This window comes from Cydia fagiglandana, chromosome 9 (genome assembly GCF_963556715.1).
Source record: "Cydia fagiglandana chromosome 9, ilCydFagi1.1, whole genome shotgun sequence".
Taxonomy (NCBI): domain Eukaryota; kingdom Metazoa; phylum Arthropoda; class Insecta; order Lepidoptera; family Tortricidae; genus Cydia; species Cydia fagiglandana.
In genome coordinates this window covers 11,466,572-11,488,077 of record NC_085940.1, presented here as the reverse complement: position 1 = coordinate 11,488,077, position 21,506 = coordinate 11,466,572, and the positions used below count along the sequence as shown (strand labels likewise).

Genomic DNA, 21,506 nt, shown 5'->3' with positions numbered 1-21,506 from the left:
CGCTTGGCCATTCAAATTTGACCGAAAAATAAAATTCAGAAAAATCCGCACAGAATTCTATTCTATTTTTCTTTTTGAGGTGTCGGTGTCTACAACAGCGTACGAGTAATAACTCGAAATTTAATGTAACCTCACACAAGTAGGTACATATATACATACGTTTCATTACTTACCAACTGGATATTAAATACTCTCTTCTGGGCTTCTATTTACCTAGAGAAAAATCTCGAATACAAAGCAAAGGGAGCTGCTACCAGAATTAATTGTTAATAAAATCTCTAATGAAAATGTACTCGTGGACCGTGGTATATGTATGGGGTATGGGTGTATAATCTAAAAAGACGACATCAAATATTAAACTTTTGTAGGTACCTTAAATCGTTGTAATATGTATGTAAGTAACACACACACATATTGAGGCTCTATACTCTCACCGCTGAAATCAAGTTAAAATCTTATAAGAATTAATAGGGAACTAGCTTCTACCCGCAACTTCAGGCCTCAAACTATCTTCATACCTAATTTCCTCTAAATCGGATTTGCAGTTTAAGCATGCTAACAGACAGACAGTTACTTTCACATTTAAAATATAAAGTGGGGATTGGCAATGACTGAGGTGAGGGCGATTCTTAAATTACTTACATTGAGTAATATTATATTTTTGTATAGTGACATGTAAGGACTTGTTAATCATAATATATTAACCAGAGTATTTTCTGTATATTATTAAATTAAACACATTGATATTGTCAATATAACAATTTATTAGCATCTTCGTATAAAACATATAGAAAACTTAGTTTAAGTACTACATTATAGTTTTATCATCGTTTATCGTTATAAATATCGTTTTATATAAATGCCAAAATACCCATGCAGATCTCCAAAACAAAAACATAGGTACTTACAAAATTTTGGAAAATGTATTGATTAAGTCGTAACCGTTGGCACAGGGCCGCAAAGTGACGTGACGGTAAATTATAGTCGCACCAATAAAAGTCTGCAGCGGATTTGATATCCCACGCAGTGGAAGTGTTATTTATACGTCATAATTTCATAGAAGTTTGACGTTTATAATGACACTTGCACTGCGTGGGCTATCAAAATCGCTGCAGATTTATTACGGTCTAACTCTTAGAGAGAGACGTATTAGCGATATTAATACGTCTGTATGTAACCGTATTAATATCGCTAATACGTCTCTCTTAAGTTTCATGTAGGTACCTATTAAAGTGCAGCAAGAATGCAGCCTGTATAACAGGTCTTACTATAGTACTTCTTCTGTTCGATGAAATTTAAATCAGCAAAAGAGACTCTGTTCCAATTGTATAATTGGAACAGAGTCTCTTTTGCTTCTTTTCGTTCCATTTTCAAACAACGAAATACAACTCAATAGAGTTGTAAAGTTGTAGTTGTGTGTTGTACGGTAGGAAATATCCTACCGTATAGGTTCAAATATCAGTGGCAAATTTTTTGATTTTTCATTTGTATGTCTGGACCTGAGGAAGCTACGTCTTTCCACTTCCTTACTACCAATTCATGTATCAAGAGATTGACACTGAGAAAAATATTTAAATTGACGTTCGCACACGACTGACTGTGAGTGATAGTTCTACATACTTAATAGGAGGATGGCACGAAAGGTTTAATAATACATATCAAAATTATCAAGCCATAATGAGATCAAACCTAGTATATATCACAGATTAGATCAAATTATATACTTACCTACCATATTTTTGAGAAGTTGAATAACCTATCTAATCCATCCACTTTTTCTACAATTACTTATAACGAATATATTTATTGTCAGTTTGCTTAAATTTATTACACTAATCTTAGGTATTAAATAATTAACACTTAACATCCTTCAGATTTATCTCTTGCAACTCATTCTCACATTCATTATTTTTATCATTTTTAATTTCATTCAACTTTTCGCACCCATCATCATAATACAAGTCTCCCTGCAAGAGAATCTGTATATCTTTTAGACTTTTCCCTTTTGTCTCAGGTACATACAACATGGTAAATATTGTTCCAGCAAAGGCTACGCCTGCAAATACCCAGAACACGGCGCAGAACCCCGCCAGACTCTGCAATACCTGGAATCCCTTTGCTAAAGTGAACCCACACACACCTCCAAATATGCTAAGTGAAGACAGAGCTACAGCTTTTACATTTAAAGGGAAAATTTCGGCTGGGATGACAAAAATAATGGAGTTATAGCCTAAAGTTGAAAGGACTGTGGAGCTAATTATTCCAGCAAAAGGAATAAAAGCATAAGGGCTCAGAGATTCATGATTTAGTTCGAGGATATCTTTTAGGAAGAAATATATGCTGACCGCAGCTAAGGATACACCCGTGCCCAAGAGAGAGTAAATTAGCAGAGGGCGGCGTCCAACTCTGTCCACTAGTATAGAGCTCATTATACCTGAAAAGAAATAAAACAAACTGATTATTGGAAAGGCTGGGCACGTTTGAATAAGGATGTATTCTCAACCAGCGCTTGAAGTGTCCTGAATGATATAAACGACTTGACTGTTCAGTGAGTGTGTTCGTCAGTAATATTGTCCACAAATGTTGTACTTCTTTCACAGATGAAAAAAGTCTAGCGACTGTTGATTGTCCCTACGAGTACGAGATACAAAAACTTACCAACAACAAATCGAACAGCACCAAATACAATAACGGCAGTAGACATCTGCATCGTAATCTTACTCTCTTCAAGAATTGTGCTTAAGTACTGTTGGACCGCCATAGAACCCGTCATTATTTGAGTCACTTTCAAACCTAAAATGAAGAAAACTTTAAAATATTAACCAGACCCTATTAAATTATCAGTAAGTACATAGCTTTGAACTGACGTAAAATGTATCTACAGGAAAACTTGTATTAACGCTTTGCAAAAATGATATATATGTAGTACCTATACGTAAAACTTGGTAAAACCAAGTAGAACCAAGAAATCTTGTCTGACTTGTGATATCTCGCAGTCGTAACTTTAAATGCCACCTTGCAGAAACTTTGTGAACTAACTGACTAAAAAGTGACCAGTGCTCATGAAGGTAAACCGTTACTTTATATAGACGCAAGATGGCGCTCTCAAATACAGAGGGCCTACCGCAAACACCCTAGGTCGCAAATTGCGGACATCTTTCTCTAGTTTCTCTTTTACTCCAACCAACCAAGGCGTAATTAGAGTGGCAGAGAAAGATACCCGCAATTTGCGAACTTCGGTGTCCGTGGTTGGCCCTCAGTCAACACTCACCGGGTGGCCAGGTAGATTTTGATAACCAAATCAAATCAAATAGTCAAATTACATCTTTGGGTGGTATTCCACCTGTCCAATTTCTTTCTCCAATGTCAGTCTCACTCTCTCATTAAAGCAAAATGTGAGACGCAATACACATTTGACAAAGAAATTGGATGGGTGGAATACCACCCTAAGGGCCAAATGCACCATTCCACTAACCCGGAGTTAACCGGTTAAACCAGGAGTTACCATGGTTACTAGTATACAATTTGACACTGGGTTAACGGTTTAATCGCTTAACCCCGGGTTAGTGGGATGGTGCAAATTGGTCTAACACAACTACGACTCAACGTGGGAATACTTTTGTTTTGATAGTTTGTGCTAGGTAGGTATTAGGACTGGGGTGCTACGGACAGGAAACCTCCCAGAGCGCCAGGTCCCTTCTCATTCCTCTTGATCTAATTGATCCGGGGGTAAGGGAAGGGTTCTTGGACGGTGCACCCCGGGGGCAACGGTAAATAATCTTTTGATTTTCAAGTGATTCCTTACCGGTGCTGCCAATGTCCTGTCGTGGGAGGGGTTGAGGGGGTTCCGCACAGGGTGTCCTCTCAATGAGGGAGAGTTCACCCGAGTGTGTGCTGGAGGGGGCCTTCGGGCCGGGCGGCTACCTTTCGGCGCGTGAGGGCACAGGAATGCCGCTGACCTGTATAAAACTGCGGTCCCCGTAACTGTCTAGGCAGAGGGCCTATGATGACGGCCGGGGGGGTTGCCACTGCTGGCCGGCGCCGGCATGGTGGCCACGAGGATGACCACCTCTATAAAAAATCGCTAAGGCCACCTGAGGAGGTGGAACCCGGGGTTTTTCCATCTCCTCCCGGCGTGGAGGTTGTCATGAGGGATCAGTGTGTGGTGTCGCCCTGCATACTACCTTCGAGAGGGGGAGCTTCGGCTCCAGGGCCTTCGGGTCCAAGGAGGGGACAGCCTCGGCTGTCGGCAGCAGGCGATGTTCGCGGTAGAATGCTCTGCGATCCCGTGTTCACCGTCACTATTGCTGCGAGACGGGCATACCGTGGAGGGTTTAGTCGGTATTTGGCCCCTTGGCCACGAGTCCGACATATCCGTCCTAGTTCCCCGGCTAGGCGGAATGCCTAAATGCATTACTCCACGAAAAAAAAAAGGTAGGTATTAAGACTAGTTAGGAATGGTAGGTAATGTAGGTATACCTGCGGCAATGATCACAGCTTTCCGATACTGTCGACCAATCATCAGTTCCTTTAGCGAGCCGGAGCGACGAGTTTCATTGCGAACGTCGGCCTGCAACCGAGCCAGCTCGTCTTCCAACTCCTGAGGATTACAATCATGTACATGAATTTATACAATTTGTATAAATTTGAGTCATTGCCTATCGAATGAATATGTTAGGATTACAGAGATATGCCTGTTTAATTATAGATTATAGGTATCGCGGTGTAGGCTGTCGGTAATAATTAGAGATATTTATCAAATTGAGACAATGGCCGTGTTGCATAATAAACTACTACTAATATTACAAGCGGAACTGTTTTTCTAATTCCACTTATTAGAAAAGGAGTTCCGCTTGCAATATTAGTTGTAGTTTATTATGCAACACGGCCAATATTGTAAGTATGTACAGTTATAGGTACCTGAACATAAATAAACGCTTTATAGATATCCTGTCCGTAACATTCAAAATATTAATACTTAGGTAAGTCACAGATCATATAATACTAGTAGGCAAGTCCTCTATTTCGCTGTTTTAGATTATTACATCCATTACGAGTATTTTTCGGTAAGTAATTGTAATGTATTCTGGGCATTCTGGCTTACACCTACATAAAATCGCATTTCATAAAATTAAAAGTTAGTTTGCTGCTTGTCTCTCTTCTTAAAAAGTATTTGTTAATAATTTTTAAGAAAAAAAAACCGACTTCCATGGGGGCCGATGAAAGATTATTGTAGATATGGTACACTATGTAGAAAAGGAGGTAAAACCACCCACTTTTTTACTAGCATTTCGCTTGTGTATAATGGCTCCTCTACAGGATGGGCCAACGCCGGCCACTCCAAGGGACGCAGCCATGCACTATCACTTGCTCCCTCTAACTCGAACTCGAGCTTGACAAAAATGTGGCTTAAAAACTTAACTTGCTTAACGAACATAACGAAAAGGAAAAATCGCCAAACGTGAACTATGCGTCGTTTAAGAGTTCTGTTCTGATCATCATCAGCAGTTCCACTTCATCAAATGCAACAGTTTTTAATGAAAATGCTTGATTTTCTGATGTAAATACAAAAATCTCTATACGTATGCCTTTAAGATTTGAGGAGTTCCCTTGATTCCTCATGGATCCCATCATCAGAACTCGAGCTTGACAAAAATGTGGCTTAAAAACTTAACTTGCTTAACAAACATAACGACGAGGACAAATCGCCAACCGTGAACTATGCGTCGTTGAAGAGTTCTGTTCTGATCATCATCAGCAGTTCCACTTCATCAAATGCAACAGTTTTTAATGAAAATGCTTGATTTTCTGATGTAAATACAAAAATCTCTATACGCATGCCTTTAAGATTTGAGGAGTTCCCTTGATTCCTCATGGATCCCATCATCAGAACTCGAGCTTGACAAAAATGTGGCTTAAAAATTTAACTTGCTTAACAAACATAACGAAGAGGACAAATCGCCAACCGTGAACTATGCGTCGTTGAAGAGTTCCGTTCTGATCATCATCAGCAGTTCCACTTCATCAAGTGTCACTTTTTTGGATGTACATGCTTGATTCGTTGATAAAAAACCAAAAATCACTATGTGTATGCCTTTAAGATTTGAGGAGTTCCCTCGATTCCTCATGGATCCCATCATCAGAACTGGATTTTGACAAAAACGGGACCAATCTGTATGCATATACATTCAATCAAAAAAAGAATTTCCACAATCGGTCCAGTAATGACGGAGTTATGGAGTAACAAACATAAAAAAAAAAAAAAAAAAAAAAAAAAAAAAAAAAAAAAAAAAAAAAAAAAAAAAACATACAACCGAATTGATAACCTCCTTCTTTGAGATTTGGAAGTCGGTTAAAAATAAGGCACACATCGAACTTTGTGCCTTCTAGGTGTAAAGTGTCATTCTATAGAACTTGCCAACTATGTAAACAAACCGCCATATTGAAATTGCCTCTGAATGATGAATTTACTAGTGACTTTTGTTTACATAGTTAGCAAGTTCCATATAATGACACTTTAGTAAATAAATTCATAACCTTCTCATCCTTCTGTTGTCGAAGTCCCATCAACGCTGTTCTCGCCGCCCCCACTCTCCCTCTCTTCAACAGATAATAAGGTGACTCTGGTATCCACAGGCAAGCCACGAAGTAAGCCCCGGGCAATACCAGGAGCATGTAGTTGAGGCACTCGTAGGAGACGAACATACCAATGCTCATGACCAGGAGGCTACCCAGGTTGAACATCACCCGTGTGAACAGTGACAGAGTTGCTCTCACTTCGGAGTCTGATATTTCTCCTATGTACATTGGCACCAACTGAAAAGTAACAGGGCTTTTGTTAGTATTTAGGGTTCCGTACCCAAAGGGTAAAACGGGACCCTATTACTAACGCTACGTCTTACGTAGGCGAACAACGCGCGAACGCGGCGCGGCGCGGCGCGGCGAAATCAATCCTTTGATGCCCATAGAAGTGTCCTACGTAAGCGATCTCGTTGCGAACGCGGTGCGGCGCGATTTGCACGCGAATGTCAGGCGGCGCGGCGCGGCGCGGCGCGGCGGCGGCCGCTTTCGCCGCGCCGCGCCGCGCCGCGTTCGCGCGTTGTTCGCCTACGTAAGACGTAGCGTAAGACTTCGCTGTCCGTCCGTCCGTCCGTCTGTCACCAGGCTGTATCTCACGAAACGTGATAGCTAGACAGTTGAAATTTTCACAGATGATGTATTTCTGTTGCCGCTATAACAACAAATACTAAAAACAGAATAAAATAAAGATTTAAATGGGGCTCCCATACAACAAACGTGATTTTTGACCAAAGTTAAGCAACGTCGGGAGGGGTCAGTACTTGGATGGGTGACCGTTGTTTTTTTGCTTTTTTTTGTTTGTTTTTTTTTTGCTTTATGGTACGGAACCCTTCGTGCGCGAGTCAGACTCGCACTTGCCCGGTTTTTTTTGGTGCATGTGCTTGAAAGTAGTACATGAGTTGAGCAACCCAAAATTAAACCTCAAGCTATAAAAGTGAGTTCAAATATTTATATTTGAATGCTGAGGCCTCAGCTCCCAGAATTTTCATTTCACTACCATGCGCAAAATTTTAGCCTTTAAACCTAGACATATGCACAATGTACATAATATATATATATATACGATGAATACAGATTATATATTACTGTCAATATTGCGAGAATGCTCATTTTCGTGAACGGACTCCTAATATCTCGAATTAAAATATTAGAGGACCATCTCTACTAATACATTACCTATAATAAATGAGAATCAAGAAACTGTTGTTAGCTTTTGACCCTTAAACCGCTGAACCGATTTTGACAATTTTAATATGGAGATTATTTGAGGCCCGGGAAAGGACTTAATCATTGTTCACTGGCGAAAGAGTGGACTGTAAAAAATGGGACGATAGGGGAATACTTTAGGGCCGGTTGAGCAAGAAAGTTGTTGTATGCCAAATTAACTTATGGAATTAAATTTAAGTGCGAGATAGTGTGAGACGAAGTTACCTTTGCAATCCGGTGGTTGTGGGTTGAACCGTTGGTTTCTGTTGTGGACTGCTGGTGGTGGTCCGGGCTGCCCTTGTCGCAAGCTAGAGGTAAGCTCAGAACCGTTACCTTCAGTCGGCCAACTTAGACCTAGGTTTTTCCACTGCACAGATGGGCACGGCGTCCTTCGGCTACACAGCACTGATTTTAAATAGTCTAGAGATTGGCAGTAGTGCTTTTAACAAAATTGCGAGAACATTAACGAGAATAGCGATATGTGATGTGCACTGGTAGTAGTTCTATGACATACTGGCTCTGACAGCTCATGACAGAGCAAGATTTAAATTCGAACCGTGACTTTGGTGTTGCCACAGTATTTACAAAAATATTCCTAAAAATACAAAGCCAAAGCTGAACATTCCGCCCACCAAAATGCATTGTATTTTGACTAAGCGAAAAGGAAACAATAAAGTAAGGTAAGTACGATGATATTAAGTCTAAAACGAAAAAATGGACAACACAAAGGTAGCGCTCTAAAGCGACTATGCAGGCAGTGGGCACAGTTTGACCACAGGCCGTTTGTACAACCCTATGGCCGTGCGCACAGTGACCACACGACAGATCCCGTCGGATCCGGGGTGTGTGTCGATGATGCGACCCAGGGGCCACTTCATTGGGCTCGTCTGCTCATTCACAACGAGCACTAGTGCACCAATTTGGACGTTGGGTTGCCTATCGTGCCACTTCATCCGCTGGTGGAGGGTATGCATATACTCCTTGGACCATTTGTTCCAGAAGTCCTGGTGCATCTTCTGAAGCAGCTTCCAGCGTTGGAGAGGGCTAACCCGAACGTCTGATAGGTCTTCCTCGGGCACGACAGATAAGGGCTCCGTTGTGAGAAAATGGCCCGGAGTAAGGGCCGATAAGTCGTTAGGATCGGTACTGAGAGGAGTAAGGGGTCTCGAATTAAGAAGAGCCTCGACCTGGGTCAAGATGGTTAGAAACTCTTCGTACGTCAACCTCTGACTACCGATGACTCGAGCCAAATGTGTTTTAACAGCCTTGATACCGGCCTCAGCGAGACCCGAGAAGTGAGGGCTGCCTGGCGGATTGAACTCGAATTTAATCTCGCTATGCGTCGCAGCATCTCCTACAATACGTTGCAGAATATTGCTCGCGCCGACAAAATTCTTCCCCTGGTCGGATACCAACCGGTTACACCGACCACGACGCGCGACGAAGCGGCGAAGCGCGGCAAGAAACGCGTCTGAGGACAGCTCAGTGACGAGCTCCGTGTGTACAGCCTTTGTCGAGGTGCACACGAAAACGCAAATGTAACCCTTGTAGGTCTTGTTACCTCGCCCGCGACCCAGAGCTATGTCAAAAGGTCCCCCGAAATCGACAGCAGCACTCAGGAAAGCTTTGAGCTGGGCTACCCGATAAGACGGCAAGTCGCCCATGAACGGCGCAGGAGCACCGAGTGGTCGAACACGGAAGCATTTCATGCATTTTGACGTGACAGCGTGGATAGCTCGCTTTGGGGACAGTATCCAGAAATGCTGCGCCAGCAAATTATGAAGCGTCTGGACGCCTGGGTGCATGAAACGCTTATGGTACTCGTCGATCAAGAGGGAGGTAAGACGATCGTCGCGAGGTAGCAACAGGGGATGTTTAACATCGAATTCGAGAGAAGCTCGCGACAGGCGTCCGCCCACCCTCAAGAGACCCGCGTCATCGAGGAATGGAGACAATTTCTTAAATGCTTTCGGGAGAAAGTTCGAAAGATTGGTTTTCACTTTCTCGATCTCCGAAGCAAAGTGGTGTTGTTGAACAGAACGCACGAGGAACATAAGCGCCTGTTTAATCTCCAGGGGTGTTAGAGGACCGTCCAACAAGTTGTTGGGCGTCTTCCGATTTCTTACGTTGTGCACGAAACGAAAACAATAGGCGAGGACACGTTGGAGTGTCCTCAGTGCCGAGAACTTATTCATTAGGTTGTCTGTCCACGTCTCCTGCACAGAGACAGTAAGGACAGTCACCTTGCGCTCTTCGTGTAGGACATCCACGTCGACTGATAACGTTGACTTAGGCCAGTCAGACTTGTCCAGCACGAGCCAAGATGGACCCTTCCACCAGTTACTATGGTGGACCAGGTCGTCCGGCAAGAGGCCCCGCGACCCACAGTCGGCAGGGTTGTCGCCAGTCCTCACGTGTCGCCAGCAATCAGGAGCGATAATCTCATGGATGTGGCTCACGCGGTTAGCCACGAAAGTTTTCCACTTGGAAGGGCAAGACTTTATCCAAGTCAACGCAACGCTAGAGTCAGACCACGCGTACACCTTGTCGATTTTGTGGAGAGGCTCCAGAGCCGTTGCGACCGACTCCACTAGGTCTGCAAGTAGTACCGCGGCCAGCAACTCGAGACGTGGTATAGACAATTTACGCAGGGGTGCCACCCTCGATTTACCACAGACCAACTGGACGTACTGCGTTCCGTCCTCGCCTGACGTTCGAACGTAAACCACCGCGCAAAACCCTCGCTCTGAGGCGTCGCAGAACCCGTGAACTTCGAGCGAGACGAAATCGTTGACCATACGACGCGGGACAGACACGGACCTCAACGAAGGCAGCTGCGCTTTGAACTCTCGCCATTCGGATACAAGGTTCTCTGGCGCGTCGTCATCCCACGAGACACCTGAGCTAAACTGCATGAGATATTTCGCTAAGAACGTCACAGGTGAGAGAAGGCCTAGAGGGTCAAAGATCCGAGCAATCTCCGAGAGGATGGTACGTTTAGTGCACCGACGATCTTCGACAGCCACTCGAAAGGTGAAGTCGTCTGCCTGAGGTAACCACGAGAGGCCAAGAATTTTTAGTGAGATGTCCCCAATGGAGTTGAACTCCCGAAAGTCTTCAGAATACAAGTCTGAGGAGGGGACACCGTCGAAGAACTCCTGGTGGTTCGACGTCCATTTCCGCAAATGGAAACCGCCAGAAGCTAATATCGTCGACAACTCCGAACGAAGCTTCCGTGCTTCTTCGATAGAATGAGCTCCAGACACCACGTCGTCGACATAGATGTCGCGGTCTAGAACTGCCGAACCGGAAGGGTACTCTTCTCCCGATTGCCTTGCCAACTGAGCAATAGTTCGGAGAGCTTGGTAAGGAGCGGACGAAACGCCGTAAGTAACGGTCAGCAGCCGATAGTCCCGGACAGGCTCATTGACAGACGGACGCCATAGGATACGCTGATATTCAGCATCTTCCGGGGACACTAAAATTTGTCTATACATTTGCTTGACGTCGGCCGTGAAAACAACATTATGCCACCGAAAACGAAGGAGCAAGTGGAAAATGTTATTTTGCAGCTTCTGCCCTGGCAATAGCGCATCATTTAGCGAGATGCCTCGGCTGTCCTTGGCACTGGCGTCAAAGACGACCCGGAGAGGAGTACTGGTTGACGAGGGCCTCAATACTCCATGGTGGGGGATGTAGAAGAACTTCCCCTCATCCACCCTTGGAGGGTCACACTCCTCAAGGTGGCGACAGCTTTCGTAATCCTTCATAAAGGCTACATAGTTTTTGTAGAAGTCGGAGTTACTGAGTAACTTTCGCTCCAGCGACGAAAATCTCCTAAGAGCAATGGCTCGAGAGCCCGAGAAGGTAGGTTTATTGGAAGTGTCAGCGAAAGGTAGAGGAACGACAAATCTACCTTCCTCTGTGCGACGAAAGTTAGCGAGAAAATATTCCTCGCACAGCTGATCCTCCTTCGACAAAATGACGGTGTTCGGAGAGCGGACATCTTCCAACTCCCAGAACCTCTTAATAGAGTCGTCAATTGATAACCTGCCCACGACCAGTTGACAACTGTTACCACGGAACCGAGAACGACAGATGTCCGTTGCACAGTCGCCTGCGTCACCCATCAAAATCCACCCGAAGATGGTGTTGAGGGCAGTCGCCTGGCCAGGGGCCCCATGGGTTAAACCAGGGCGTAACGAAGAAGCGAGAATGTTGACGTTCAGGAGCAAGTCAACAGGTCCTGGAATATGCCAATGAGGGTCAGCTAACTCTAAGCCCCTGATATGTCGCCATGATGAGACATCAACATGATCCGTTGGCATTTCCGGACAAATTTTTGGTAACAAATAAGCCTCTACTGTAATAGCAGTATCAGACTTCCCGAGCCTGGACGAGACAGTACATGACAATGTGCCACCGGGCCTAGAAACCACATCACCAATGCCAGTCACGGCATGCTTCCCATATTCTGCCCGGAGACCAAGCTTCTTTGCACATTCCTCGCTTATAAAGTTGCAAGCACTGGCACAGTCAAGCAAAGCCCTTACCGCTACCAAGTCGCCTTGGGCATTCTTCACCAAAACCTTGGCAGTTGCAAACAAAGAAGAGGCCGCCACATTACTTGCCACCATTGCCAGCGGATTCGATGTGTCAGACGGATGCTTCGAGCTATTTACATCCACAGCTGGGGAGGCAGGCACATTTGCATTATTAAAATGTAACAGCGTATGGTGGGAGAAACGACACTGCTCACACCGCTGTTTTGACTTGCAGGACTTGACAGAATGAGACCCCGACAGACATAGAATACACAACTTATTTTCTTTCACACATTTGAACCGATCAGCGGGGTCATATTTTAAAAAAGTTGGACAAGATACAAGACTATGAGCCAGCTTACAGACTACACACGTTGGAGCAGTGACCACCAAGGCCATTTTTGGCTTACTAGAAGGCTTACTACTGCTAGGCTGAGGGGTACTAGCAACGAAGCCCGTTGACCCTGCAGCATCTAGTGCTCGGTATCTTTTCTCAACAAAATTCTGCAATTTACTAAACTCCGGGATATCATCGGAGTTGTGTTCTAGCTCAAACTGCTCCTTCGTGCTCCTATCCAGCTTCGACCACAGTAACTGAATAAGTAAAAAGTTTTTATCCGGCAAGCTGAAACCTTTCAATATTGACAAGTTTTCAGTAAAGACCCTATGAACCCGCTGTAGGTCACTAGGCCGAGACACTTTTACAGGTTCACACTGAGTAAGCTTATCATAATAAGTTGTAGCAATTAATTTAATTTTATTATATTGCTTGTACAGCGCCTCATATGCTACCTTATAATTGTCATCGGTGACAGGATAATTTTTTATAAGGTCATATGCTTCATTTTGCACGCTCGACAGTAAATAGTGTAATTTTTCAACAGGGGCAATATCTGTTCGCTTATGTACTAAAGAATTGAACAACTGTATGAATGTTACCCAGTTTTCAATTTTCCCATCGAAAGCTTTAATTTGTAACTTCGGCAACTTCGGCAAGACCGGCTGCGGCGTCCCCGATACCCCGGAAGCCCCAGCAAAGGCCTGCTTCCTATTCTGCAAACGCGATCTCACTGCCCTAACCTTCGAGTCGAACATCGCGGTATGGGAACAAATCTCGCGGTGCTCGCTTCGCGGAGCAGCACTTAAAAGTTTTATTTGAGCTTCATGAAAGTTTTTCGCAATTGCACACAATTCACTCTCGTCACACAAAGCTAATTCAGCATCCGACAACATTTGCAAATACTCTATTCTCATTACCTGATAATCACGAGCAATCATCACCGTGTCTACGCCAGCATCATCTTTCTCGCCAGACTTATCACTGCCTCCCATATTAATAAACACAAAACTACACAAAATTGCAGTAATTACACAACAAATGTTCAAAACAAACTGCAATTCACCTTCCACAACTTCAATGACAGACAGCTGACAGTTGACACTTGACAATTATGAAAAATGTTGCCAGCGTAATTAAATAAGTGACCGAATGATTTTATTAAAGCACCACTACACGACCACCAACTTTCTTGCTTACCCTCGACTTTTTTTATAAGTCTACTCTAAATTTAGAATTAAGCAGATGATATGACGAAACGAATTTGAATAAGCAACAGACAACGACAAACGAAAAACCAAAGGTCACTTTTCAAATTATCCGGTTCGAAGACCAAAATGTTCACTGGCGAAAGAGTGGACTGTAAAAAATGGGACGATAGGGGAATACTTTAGGGCCGGTTGAGCAAGAAAGTTGTTGTATGCCAAATTAACTTATGGAATTAAATTTAAGTGCGAGATAGTGTGAGACGAAGTTACCTTTGCAATCCGGTGGTTGTGGGTTGAACCGTTGGTTTCTGTTGTGGACTGCTGGTGGTGGTCCGGGCTGCCCTTGTCGCAAGCTAGAGGTAAGCTCAGAACCGTTACCTTCAGTCGGCCAACTTAGACCTAGGTTTTTCCACTGCACAGATGGGCACGGCGTCCTTCGGCTACACAGCACTGATTTTAAATAGTCTAGAGATTGGCAGTAGTGCTTTTAACAAAATTGCGAGAACATTAACGAGAATAGCGATATGTGATGTGCACTGGTAGTAGTTCTATGACATACTGGCTCTGACAGCTCATGACAGAGCAAGATTTAAATTCGAACCGTGACTTTGGTGTTGCCACAGTATTTACAAAAATATTCCTAAAAATACAAAGCCAAAGCTGAACAATCATCATCATTCTGCGGGCAGAAACTAGTATTTTGTACGTTTAGCTAAATATGGGTAAATATGTATTACTTACTGTGCTAACCATCCCAGTTCCTGCTCCCCACAGAAACCTGGTCACGTAGAGCAGCCAAGCCTTAACAGCGAACGCTACCACTAACTGAAAAGCAAACGAGATTTGTTAAGTGTACTAATAATTAGACAACGAAGGAAGTACATTTTCATCTCCGTAAGATGTCGTATTTCGTAGATTTAAAGCCAAAAGGGCATAAAATGCATCTCTACTAAAAAGAAAAAAGTCAGTCACTAAATCGAGGTTTAGTTAGACTAGCAAGAACTGGCCTGCAATTTTAATTAGATTAGTTAGGAAATATTCGGCTCGATTCGGGAAATGAATTAGACGTCACATATCTTCACTATTTCATATCTAGTGAATCTCTAATGCATTTCCCGAATCGCGCTGATTGCCGCTTCTTCCCGATCCCGATGCCGGCTTCGCGCCGATTCTTCGGTTACCGCGATAGTTACATACTCATGAAATAAAAGTATTGAAACGGATTATATCGCGTATATTGAATTCATACTACATCTCGATGTTTCGAACCCGTTAGATTTTACAGCGTTAGATTAGTAGACCGACTCCTACGGCAATGTAAGGTAAATTGTATGCAAGTTCTTGCTAGTATACGCCTCACTAAAGAATCTGGCTAAATACTCTAAATAGCCAGATTAATACAAATAGATAGAGGGATAGAAACAAATGTTTACAAGAAGTTTACCGTGCCGACGGCGATGGGGCACGCGCTGATCAAGACCGATGCTCTCCGACCGAACCTGTCGGCCAAGAACCGCGTGACCAGGCTGCCCACTATGAACCCTGGCGATGACATCGCCATCATCCAGCCTATTTCAGCCTGGAACAGGAATAGGTAGTTATAGATACAGATAGTAATACTAAAGCACTTCCCTTTATAGGTATGCATTAGTTAGACGAACATAGAAATTAAACTAATTGAACAATACCACAGAATAAGTAATAGTATTATCATACAGAACGGACACGCACCGCCCCGCCCAGACTCGGATTACCTCGCCCCGCGACTGAGTTCTGACGGACTCCTGACGTACGCTCAGTTCGGCTAGCGACGCCGCGACGCGATGACGCAACGTTCAAAATGCCGGTGTATTGTGCGATGTACGGGTAGTACGGATACCTACTTATTGTAGAAATGAATAATAATATAGTTTTCCAAAGAGACGAAATATGTATCAGTAAATAAGGCTATACTTTTGCGTAAAAATAATAATATCATATGAATTAAAACCCGTTCGTTGAATTTGTGAATGTTAAGCCAACATTTAATATTTAAAGTACCTAAGGTAACTAGACCTTCTACACAGATATTTCTCGTAAATGTTTTATTTTTAGTTTTAACACTCTTTTCACAAAAAAGAACTTGTTGGTCGCGGGACATTCGCGTTTGATTTTTAATTTAATTTTAAGAATTTAAGAAATAATTTACATAATTATTTCTTAAAATGTTATATAAAATAATCAATAGGCATCAACAATAAGGTACATTTAATAATGGCGTGTTGAAAGTCCTAGTACGCGCAGGACTATAAACTGACAAAGCCAATTCAACAATTGAAGCGACAGCGACATAAAACATAAACCTATATTTTGTTAAACATAAACCTATATTTTGTTTTTTTACGTATTTCGGTCGAATTATGCAACGCAGCGGGCCGCTCGTCGTGTCCTTCGGCCGGCCTCGGCAAACCTCGGCTTCGCCTTCCCCGCGCGCCGCACGAGTCAGCCCTAAGCCACTTACTCACACAATGACGCGTGTACAGACGTGCCGTGCACACATATAAACGCAAATGATTTTCGATGTATGGCGTGTCCGCCCTGTGACAATACACGGCCCTCGGTTCAAAAACCATTTAAATAAAAAAAACATAAAAATAGGATACTATGTACTTATAAATTAGTACGAGTTAATGTGGGGAAAACAGGAATATCAAATTTTTTATTGGGAAGACCGGCGTCTAAATCTAAATCTATGGCAAGACTCTTTTATATGCACTTCGCTCAGACAAAGTCAGAGGGCCTACCGCGAACCACGTTCGACGTGTTGCCTCCCCTTCACATTTACGAATTTACATTACAAGTGCGACAGAAAGGCAACGCGTCGAATGTGATTCGCGGTAGGCCCTCAGAAAGGAAGAACTTCGCTCCTTCTCCTCTACCGACTGACTGACTCTGCAGGTAAGTCGAATAGGTATGTGTTCAGATACAAACGCAAGAGTTCAACTTTATAGCTGCCAAACTTTATAGCTGCCAAATCGGTGCAGAGTTAGCTTGGACTGTAGCTCGATTGTCGCAAAAAGTATGCGATCGCCTAATATAGCACGAGCTATAAGTATTAATTGCACTTATACATTTAATTACTGCACTTACATCGCTGATTTCGAAACTCCCTTTCTTTAGCTTGGGTAGCACGGGCGTAGGCCAAGCGGATGAAATGCCCAGTGTCAAAGAAGCCAAAGACACTGAAATGAAACAAATCCCTAAAATACAGGTTATTTGGTACATCGTTTGCCAAATTAAAACGGCAGATAGGTTGAGTCATTTGCTATCTTCTCAGGCCTAGAACTATTTAATTTTGCGCACGTTTTTTTTTCAGCTCTATGCCAGTTATTCGTAAATTTCATATTTTTACTTGGGCAGCAGTAGTAAAAAAACCATGGCCAATTTTGTTTTTCTAGGCATGAGAAGATAGCAATTGATTGCCGTTTTAATTTGGCAAACGATGTACCAAACACCCTGTATACTCGTAAGTATTGTTAAGGTATCAGATTTATCAAAACAAATTTTAGCGATCTCTGTGATAGATAAAACAAGATAAACTAATTATGTGTGAGGTTGTTAATATTGTCTCAGTGAGCATTAGTTGCCTGTGGTAAGAAAAGTACAGTCAGCGATAATAGTACATTATTGTCGAGGCTCGGAAGTAGCTACTGGCAGGCTGAGGATTCGTTTTAAACGGACGACCTTGGGAGTCCGTTTAATTGAATCCGAAGCCAGCAAGTAGCCTTCCAGCCGAGTCATATATAGTGCTTTTCTCAAAAATGGTGCAAGAAACATAAATATCATAGAAACATTTTACAAAAGCAACGTTCTTACGTATATATTTTCACAGAGAAAAGCCCTTGCCGCCTTTTTATTTTTTTAATAAAAAAATAGAAGTGTATTTTTCTGCCGAAAATACGCCAACCTATTTGAGACAACTAAATAGTCTCGGTACTAATCATCTGTTTGGCTGTTTAATGGGCCTGTGCCTTCATTTGATATGGCCATTTGAACTTTTAAAAAGTTTGGAACTCGACAAATAATGGAATTTGTATGCAACATTGCAGTCCCAAAATCGAGACTGCAATGTTTTTAACTTTTTAAATTTTGACTGACCATAAACTCCGCGCTTCGCGACCTATTTTTTAGACGGCATAGTCGACTTTGCCGTCCATTTTTGAGAAAAAGCTTATACCAAAAACTTTTTATGTATTGGTTAAAACCGTAATATATGTAGATACCTACTTTTATTTGGCCCTAGCATTCCTTTCTCTCATCGAAGTAGGTAACCATGTGTTTTACTTTGCGTCAACTTACCCGAAAAGGCCGCCAAGTACTGGATCCTCCGCGTCTTATGCGTAGTTATCGTCATCTCTACTTTACTTTCTTTTTCTCACGTCAGCAAAACATGCTCTCTGGGGTTCCAAACGCCCATAAATCCTGAAAGAGCAAAAATATAAATTGAGTTTAAGTACACAATTTCCTTTACATGCTTTTTGATTTTTTATTTATTTATGTGTAAATACCTACATTCCAACTATAGCTGTTAAACTTTTATTAAATAGCAATACCTACTGTACTCGTAGGTACAAAACCAATTACAGGAACTCACAGATAGAAGCTGAATATGTATTATCGCAAACACGAACAATTGAACAGTGTTAATACATAGTTGTAACATAGCTACGATAAACACTAAACAGTAGCCTATATCTCTGCACAACACAATATTTAGAAAAAGCATTGAGATGTTAAATCGGTCAAATTAATTGTCGTGAAAATTTAATTTTTTACACTTACCTACGTAAATATGCCTAGTTAGATAATGTATTTATTTATTTAAATTTTATTGCAAGATATAAAATTGTACAAATGGCGGACTTAATGCCTTGAGGCATTCTCTACCAGCCTGCCATATTTATTTTACTCTCTTTATGACCACATAAAGACTTATCTAACAATAACCCCCTTAGGGTTTGTCAGGAAATCATGTGATCAAAATTCAAAATCGACAATAGGTAGGTGCGAGTAGTGCGAAAAAGTCGCCATTCATAATGAGATAATAGAGTTCAAAATCAGAAATAGTACCTATGTATATGTTAAACTTGTTAAAGACTATCTCGTCTTGTAATAAACCTAATAATACCTTCTTCAAACTTTTACAGATACCTATTATTTTAATAATTACGAGCATAGAATATATGTATTTTAATAAGCACATAATATATACACAAAAGGTAACTAAGGTGGAACAAATTGGTGGATAAATTAACATACTACATGTATAATGCAGCTAATTTTCCTGTAATTGTCAAGTTATTCGTTAATAGAGATATTTAGAGTCGTCATGGTGAGTAGAGTCGTTCAAATTGTTATCATTCTGGGTGTCGTTTTTTTTTCTAATTTGCATAAATAACGTTGACAAAAATCCTTGAAATAGAGTTAATCAAAACAAAGGAAAAAGTTCTAACATAAAAGAATAATAAATTTCATTTTATATGAGAAATTTTAATGTACTTTTCAAATTAAAATCAACTTTCTCTTCGTGTTGCATAAAATGGGACACCCTGTGTCTATGTAGGTAATTATTGTCTACGCAGTTTTAGATTCCTGTGTGAATTAATTGGTAAATATAAGACTTTATAATAAAACACCATACAGAAGAATATAGCAAAATACATTAGTTACATACCTTTAAACATCCAAAATTCGGTGCAAGAGTTCAAACAATTAGCTAAAACATTGGGCCCTTAACACAGAGGCCCTACCGCGAACCACGTTCGACGTGTTACCTCCCTGTCACACTAACGTACGAATTTACAAGTGCGACAGAGAGGCAACACGTCGAACATGGTTCGCGGTAGGCCCTCAGGAACTAAACACAACCGCGTGTAAATTGTAAACAATCTAACGCACTCACAGCTCACTCAATATCTTTAAAAATAGAATTGATTAAAACGTAAACACATCTCAATGCCAAACATTGGTTAGAAGAAAAATTTATACATTATTTTACATTAAGATAAAAGTACATTTATTTAATAAAATGCGAATGAGCAGGTTATGTTGTAACCGGGCTTTTAACAAAATAGCGGGACTGAGAGCGTCATGTCCGATTTAAATCGCTATCGTTACTGAATATAGATTGTGACTGGCTAGAGGTTCAGACATCATTTCAGACGATTAAATACAAGCGTGGACTCTGATTAAGTTTAGTTGGTGCGGATATCAAAGTCAAGGTATATTGGTTGCGAGAGGCTAATATGTGCTCTGTGAGTGATGGAAATAACTGTCTGAGGGTCTACCGCGAACCACGTTCGACGTGTTGCCTCCCTGTCACACTTACGTACGTATTTACAAGTGCGACAGAGAGGCAAGACGTCGAACGTGGTTCGCGGTAGGCCCTCTGGTCTGAAGTTAGAGACCTATAGAACGAGCCACTGCCAATTCACAAGCAAAACGGTGTAAGTTTCATCCAGTTTTAACGATGCTTACGTTTCTTTTGAACTAGGTACTGTAGTACGTACCTACCATATTTCATACTGTACTATATGTTGTCGCAAATCATGATTCAAATTCTACGTAAGAGAGAAAAGGATAAGATTAAGTTCCATATTCCCGATAGGTTATGTAAATTGCTTATTATGCAGCCAAAGTTTATCATATTGAGTAGAGTAAGTATTTATCTGTAATCACATCATCCGACTCGGCCGAGTAGGTATTTAATTTCTTATTACGTAACATGACCATTGACCATATGGCCAAGCAATTTGCAACAAACCCATTTTAGACTGTAGTAGGTAGGTAAATATATAATAGCAGATCAATACGTCAAAAGGGATAAATGCCGCTCTACATATATGTATGTATATATATGTATGTCAAACAATTACAAGGAGGAAGTTACTTTTGATGCGAATGAAATGTCTCTCAGTATATTTTCTAAAAATTTGAGGGGAAGGAAAAACTTTGGGTTGGTATACTTTAATAATTATGTTGTTCTATCCGCTACAATTAAGAGCCCTTCAACGTGCACACTAGCGCCACAGCAAAATAATCGTGATTATTGAAATTTAACGAAATATATTTAAAAAAGGGGGCCGCTTGTATAATATATTTAACTGTATTGTATATTTGAGTTCCTTTTGAATTACATCAAACTAGTTTTTATGTACATAGCTGGTTTCATCGAACTGGGAACTCAAAACAAAAACGGCCGTTTTAACTTTGGACGCATAGAATGATGAATCCAGCAACATAAAAACTAGTCTGATGTATTCAAAAGGTACTTACATACACAATACAGTACGTAGCGGCCCCCCTTTTTCAATATATTTCGTTAAATTTAAATAATCATGATTATTTAGCTGTGGCGCTAGTGTGCACGTTGAAGGGCTCTTAATGCTGGCTGTACCTACTCGCTACGTGCCCTAAATCTACTTACAGCGCCCGACCTAGGACCCTAGAAATAGTGTAATCTAAAACAGGCTTCAATGTCCAAAACAATTCTCTGACTCGCTTGAGAATGTTATCTTAAGTGTCGTAACTTTTTAACTGAAATAACACACTTCTTTCAAACAATATGCGGCTATTTAGGTAACTTGTTTGTTT

General features: G+C 41.7%; 1 protein-coding gene across 1 annotated transcript; it reads right to left on the bottom strand.

Moving 5' to 3' along the window:
* Nucleotides 1–1,333: 1,333 nt before the first annotated feature.
* On the bottom strand, nucleotides 1,334–20,001 carry LOC134667364 (facilitated trehalose transporter Tret1-like). Its single transcript, XM_063524741.1, has 10 exons — nucleotides 19,928–20,001; nucleotides 19,588–19,629; nucleotides 18,213–18,335; nucleotides 17,004–17,095; nucleotides 15,319–15,453; nucleotides 14,616–14,699; nucleotides 6,538–6,816; nucleotides 4,480–4,600; nucleotides 2,659–2,793; nucleotides 1,334–2,434 (listed from the first exon to the last, which is right to left on the bottom strand). The coding sequence occupies exons 3-10, from the start codon at nucleotides 18,265–18,267 to the stop codon at nucleotides 1,854–1,856; spliced, it is 1,482 nt and encodes a 493-aa protein (XP_063380811.1). The 5' UTR covers nucleotides 18,268–18,335; nucleotides 19,588–19,629; nucleotides 19,928–20,001; the 3' UTR covers nucleotides 1,334–1,853.
* Nucleotides 20,002–21,506: the final 1,505 nt, after the last annotated feature.

Coding starts and splice junctions, on each gene's coding strand:
- LOC134667364 (XM_063524741.1), bottom strand. CDS start 18,267: ATGACGATAACTACGCATAAGACGCGGAGGATCCAGTACTTGGCGGCC. Junction 15,454..17,003: donor GGAGTTTCGAAATCAGCGAT/GTAAGTGCAGTA, acceptor TTCCTGTTCCAG/GCTGAAATAGGCTGGATGAT. Junction 2,435..2,658: donor TGCTGTTCGATTTGTTGTTG/GTAAGTTTTTGT, acceptor ATTTCTTTTCAG/GTATAATGAGCTCTATACTA.